The sequence below is a fragment of the Chrysochloris asiatica genome, unplaced genomic scaffold (genome assembly GCF_000296735.1).
Source record: "Chrysochloris asiatica unplaced genomic scaffold, ChrAsi1.0 scaffold00004, whole genome shotgun sequence".
Lineage (NCBI taxonomy): Eukaryota > Metazoa > Chordata > Mammalia > Afrosoricida > Chrysochloridae > Chrysochloris > Chrysochloris asiatica.
This window is the reverse complement of record NW_006408522.1, coordinates 1,071,177-1,077,176: the sequence shown is the minus strand read 5'-3', so window position 1 is coordinate 1,077,176 and position 6,000 is coordinate 1,071,177. Positions and strand designations below refer to the sequence as shown.

General features: G+C 49.4%; 1 protein-coding gene across 2 annotated transcripts in view; it reads left to right on the top strand.

Annotated features, from left to right (window-relative positions):
- SMAD3 (SMAD family member 3) overlaps nucleotides 1-3,824 on the top strand; it is a 160,447-nt gene extending 156,623 nt beyond the window's left edge. For both annotated transcript variants that reach the window (XM_006831509.1, XM_006831508.1), the window contains 2 exons: nucleotides 1,051-1,195; nucleotides 3,607-3,824. In XM_006831509.1, coding sequence (XP_006831572.1) covers nucleotides 1,051-1,195; nucleotides 3,607-3,730 — 269 coding nt within the window. In that variant the 3' untranslated portion in view covers nucleotides 3,731-3,824. The remainder of the gene's footprint in view (nucleotides 1-1,050; nucleotides 1,196-3,606) is intronic.
- Nucleotides 3,825-6,000: the final 2,176 nt, after the last annotated feature.

Genomic DNA, 6,000 nt, shown 5'->3' with positions numbered 1-6,000 from the left:
TTTTTTTTTTTAATTCAGGACTGAGTTTGCTCTGGTATTGTTTTTAGCTCACAGAATGTCAGTGCTAGGAACTCTGGTAGCATAAGTTGGGCTGTAATTCAGCAAGGTCAGCAATTCGAAACTACCAGTCCTTTCGTGGGAGAAAGATGAGACTTTCTTCTCCCATAAAGATTTACAGCCTCGGAAACCCTACACAGGCACATCACACTACCACCAGTACGACTCTTGAGTCTAGTTCCAGAGGAGACACAGGCCCGGGATGAGAAAGGGCCCAGCCCAGAGTCACACAGCATGATGAGGAAGGAGCCCAGGGTTGTCCCATTCAGAAACATCACCTCAGTTCACCTTTTGGGCATTTCCGACTTGTGCTTTTGTCTTTATTTTTTGGGTTGACACATTCCTGGCACTCAGTCAGTAAGAATTCAAACAAGAGGGTTATTTGTGCCTGCCTGGGTTTTGCTGTCTGGGTAATTAAACACACATCTTCTCATTTTGCTGAGAATGTCACCCCGACCCAGCTTTGTGCCCAGAGGCCAAACTGTGGCCCAGATCACCGGCTTCCTCCATGCCCCAGCCCAAGGTGGGTTCATCAGAGTAGAAGGAGCTCAGGACCCTCTGTGGAGCTACTTGTTAAGGTAGCTGGTATAGTAGCCTGACAGTGTGGCCTTTCTCTGCTGCTTGGCAGAGCTCCCATCTCCAGATGGTCAGCCATACCCGACACCATCCTGGGCACCCTGGCCTGGGGACCTTGTCTCTGTGCCCTGGCTCCTTTGACTCAGGGAAGGCCCACCTTTCCTTCCATCTTTCCCACAGCTCTCAGAAGGGTGCTTGTAGGCCAGGGCTTTACTCTCATGATTGCATTTGCCCATTGAGTTGAGCAACTGGCAGGGTACTAAGTGTGGAGTGTGGCTAACACATTAAACAATCATGGCACTTTAGTACTGTGAGCTGTGCTGTTCTGTGTCATCCAGGGAAGACCTTAGCCAGGAGGGGACCCAACAGACACTAACCCTTTCTGCCCCGCAAGTGTTGTTTTTGTATTGTTGACAGGATGCAACCTGAAGATCTTCAACAACCAGGAGTTTGCCGCCCTCCTGGCTCAGTCCGTCAACCAGGGCTTTGAGGCAGTCTACCAGCTGACACGCATGTGCACCATCCGTATGAGCTTTGTCAAGGGCTGGGGGGCAGAGTACAGGTAAGTCTGGGGCTACATAGACCAAGGCACCAACCAGGTGGCTCAGAAGTGAGCCTGGGGGCTCCTGAGATGAGCTAGACCAGCTCCAGTGATGTGGAGTCGAGAGATTTGTGACCTGGGAGAAACTGTCCAATTGGCTCATAGGGATCCAGGTGGCATGCAAGTGATGAGGAAAAGCAGACCAGCTTATGAAGTCCTTTATCCACATCCCATTTCATTCTCACAACAACCCTGGAAGGGCACACTGGCGGCATCATCCCTACTATACTGAGAGAAGGTCGCTTGGCCAAAGTTCATCTGTAGCGGAAAAGCGGAGCCCAGAACTTGGTCCTCAGCTGTAGAATGACAGTCTCCAGGGGGTTGGATCTTCGCCTCATGGTTCTTGTCCTCCTTCTGAGATATCATCTCAGACACGGGAACTCTGATGGCCCTGAGGATCTTAGGTTTATTACATCTGAGAGGCAAGGGAAGAAGAGATTGGGGTAGTCGTAAAGGACACCTAGTTTACTTGCTCAGAGAAGAAATTAATTTTTTCCCCAGAATTTTGTTTAAACATGGCCCTGGTCACAACCGGGGAGGGGGTGTTCACCTGGTCTGTGTTGCCAACTCCACTCTGACTCAGGGTTAGAGAATCCGGTTCCTTTTCTTCCCACACAGAGTTTCCCAAGAGACAGGCTGTGATCCCCTCTTCTCTTTGTCAGCCCCCACTCCGCACGACCAACTCCAGAGGCACCCACACAGCAGCCAGAGTCAGCGCCTTGCAAGTTACTCTTTGTGCTTCATTTTTCCAGATGTTTGGAATCCATTTTGTTTTGCAGTCATTCTGCACCCAGGCCAAACCCATTTTAGTTTTGGCTTTGGGCCACTGTTGATAATGAAATCCAGATGAGCATGACTTATGGAAAGTCAATTCTCATTAGAGGATTTCGGTCCGTAAAATCCTTCTCTTTCATTTGCCGTCTTTCAGCTGCCGTTCCTTTGTGTAGGCCCCATGGTGTCAGAGTACACAGCACCTTGGTGCCCGGGGGTCTTTCTCAACACCAGGATGAGTGAGCAGTGAGCCATCCATGCTGGCAGACCTTAGGGCATACAACCCAGTTAACAAAGTACTGCCAAGGAAACACTTTAGCCAACCTTTTAGCCCACTTAGGGAACTGGAGTGAAAGGTTAAGACATTCGTATCGGGACATACTTAAAGATGGACCCAGTAGGCAAAGAGCAACTAGGAGGCCCGTTTGCCCTTCTTACACTATGACCGCAGGGTATTGGACAGGCTCCCTGGGCTGGTTCACTGGACCCACTTCTAAACTCCACTACCCAAGGGAATTGTAGGCCAAGTGAAGAGGGTGGTGCCCTAGACACGGTGTCCTTGATAAAGGAAGACTTCCCCTGGGGGCACTGCCGGTCCACCCAGCCCACCACCACCACCTGGCAGCACTACCCAGCAGCCTAACGGGTAGGTGCGGCCCCTTCCCAGAACAGTCTTGCCCTCCTCCTGTCTCTCGGGCCAAGAAGAGTAAGGTTTCATCCCTTCTCTCTGTGAGGTGGCCGAGAGCAGGGCGTGGGGCCCAGGCCTCTCACCTCCAGCTGGCACTAGCAACTCTGGCCTCAGCAGATAGCCTTGGGTTCCTCGCCTGTGAGTTGTGTCACCAACCAGCCTGGACTTAGACAAAGTGCTTTGGGGAAAAGAAACGTGTGGCGTGCGTTGGTTTTTTCCAGTAATTGTTCCATGGCTCGCTCTGCTTGTAAGATTTTCCAAAATAAGGCCAAAGATGGGAATTATATCAGCACACTGGGAACCGCCGGCATGCGGACTCTGTCGACGCTTTGTTAAAAAAAAAAAAAAAAACACCACTCCTCTATCAGACAGACACACGTCATCTCTTTCTATTGGGGCCGGGTCCCAGTCTGGAGATGGGAAGAGAGGCAAATGCCATTTAGAAACCAGGGAGGCCTGGCCCAGTGAGTAGGGGCCCTCTGGGGTACCTTCTAGTTTGCATTCCATGTTTAACTCTTGAAGGGCCACCTTCTTCTCCCACAAGATGTTTTCAAAGTCCTCCCTGGTTGGAGGAGTTTAAACAAGAATTGCCACTACTTTTAGGGTGAACTTTGGGAAGACGAGGGTCATCCAATTAGAAAAAGGTGTTTGACTGTGATCTGTGGTCCACTAGCCCTTTTTAAATTTCTTTTACCCCTCTCCCTATTTCTTGCAAGGAGCTCTGGTAGCGTAGTGGTTACAAATCGGGCTGCTAATCTCATGGTCAGCAGTTTGAAACTACCAGCTGTTTTATGGGAGAAAGATGAGGCTTTCTGCTCCCGTAAAGATTTATAACCTTGGAAACCCTGTACAGGGTCGCTATGAGTCAGAACCGACTCCACGGCATGTAACATAATGTATCTGTTTCTTACAGGAGACAGACAGTGACCAGTACACCTTGCTGGATCGAGCTGCACCTCAATGGTCCTTTGCAATGGCTTGACAAGGTCCTCACCCAAATGGGCTCACCAAGCATCCGCTGTTCCAGCGTGTCCTAGAGACCTTGTGTATGAAGGGGGAGGTCGGGGAGGGTGGGCTTGGGGAAAATGGCCACGTAGAAGGTGGAGAAAAATCAAAATTCTGCTCAACCCACCTGGCACCAACCGGTTTTCCAAAATGCAAAGGTAAACCCAGAGATGGATTTTATGAACAGCTCTGTCTGCTAAACCAGTGTGCCGTTTGGCCCTCCGTTTGAAGGACAAGAAATGGCTTCTACTCTGGTGGCTTGGGCAAGCAAATAGTAGTTCACATACGTGCCCCTATATTTAGTGACAGTAATCTGGGATGCCACTGCCCAACAGAAAGTACCCCTCTGGCCAGAACTGGAGTATGGAACTGCTAGGTGTTGTGGGGTGTGAGCAAACCTGCCCCGGCTCTCGGGTGCTTTTGACAAACACCACTTCAGAGGACAGTCTCACTCTCACCACGCTGGCCAACCCTGCATCTCACCAGTTGGATTGACTTGGAATGGGGAGGGTTTTGTCTCTCGCCTTTCCACCCAGAACATACTGACAGGGGTGAGTGAATGTCTTCAGTAGAACATACACAAGGGGGCAGTGGGAGAAGTTGGTGAGAGCCAACTTTTTGTGAAAAACTCTGAAATGTGGCCTTTCTCACTTTGCCAAGTTGGAAGGATCGGTTGAGGCTTCGTGCACGTGCACAGTATCATCGGTATGATCACATTAATTCAAAGAGATTTGGATTCCATTAAGTATTGACATGAAGCAAGGGGCAGTGGTCACGTGATGGTGCTTGGGCTCAGTCAATACTGCGTTCAGTGGGTCTCCCTCGGGTTATCTGTTAAGAGTTCACTCCATATTCGGACACACATATGGCTATACCGGTTTATGTAGTCAGCTGCATTCATTCAATGAACTTTACTCCATGCTTTTTAAATGTTTTAGCTTAAAAAAATACAAATGAAAAAACCCCGGGTTGGCGCATTGACTGGGGAAATGAGTGGGAGCCAGCCACTTCCCTCCCCCTCCTTTTGTCCACGGTGAAGCTTTTCCAGGTTGTGCCGAGGACCAGTTTATCAGAAGGGAAAATCTCAGGCCAACCTGGGCGAATGAAAAGGGCTACTAAAACCAAAATACAATACATCTTATATATATATATATATATACATACATACACATAAAGAACACCTTTGGAACATGACAGACTTGGTACAGAGAGATCTGCCATCTATCCCCTGGGCTTGAAATTTCTCTCACTCACAGCAGAGGATCAGCAGTCATAACCACTGTAGTCCTGTTGTGTAATAAATACTGTTCCCAATAGGAATCAGCGAGAAGACTTATAAATTATCTCAACTGGAAAAAGAAACGAGCGCCTCTTTGGATTGGCCTTTTGCGGGATACAGCAGACAGAATTCACACCTGCCACTGGTATTTTCTTCTTTGCTGCTGTTTTTGTATGAGATGACTTATCCCATATTTTTGCATGGATTTATACCAGGAAAAATAAAGGGATTTCCTATGGAAATCCTGCTTTTACTCCAGGTGAAGGGGAGAAAGTGCCCGCTTCTGGCAGGTATAAACCTCAAATGTGATGACATTTCTGATGCCACATGACGATGTTGTTGGGGCTCTGCGGTGCCTCTTCTGCAGTATCGTGTGCCTCTGGAGCTCTGGCCTTGAGGTGTCCAGGTTGGAGAGCTGTTGTCCCCAAGCCACCAGAGGACACAGGAAGAAAGATTGAAGGAGCAGCTTACAGGCTTGCACTAGTCGTCATGAGGGGATGTTGACACAGAACCCAAAGACAATACCAAACCCTTTGGTTCCACCTGAGAGGCCACCTGCACTGTAGGCCTGAAGTTTGTGCCTCGTGCGAAGTGATTGGTGGACTGCTACTTCCCAATGCAGTAGCCCCCGGAGGACTACCAGTCAAGGTCTGAGACCCAGACACAGATATTCCACTGACTTCTGCTGGAGCAATCCTGGAACCTCCCCTGAAAGCCACAAGTAGGTACTGGTTTCTGAGGCCCTGCATTCTCCACTGGCTACACAATGCCATAGGAGGTTTCCTGTGGCACACACGTATTCAGGAACTGTCTTTAGGTGCAGCCTAAATTTGGGTGATCCAGTCGTCACCTTGGGCAGCATCTGGATGCGGTCCTTGAGCCTTCAGTGCTCAGACGTGAAGGTTACTTCCAGGAGGCAAGACCTGTGTTTTTCCAAAAGCTCCTTAAACCTTCTTTCTTTATAGAGTAGACCATGGAGGTGGACGTGTGAGGAGATGCCAGGCAAGCCCACGGTTGGCACCA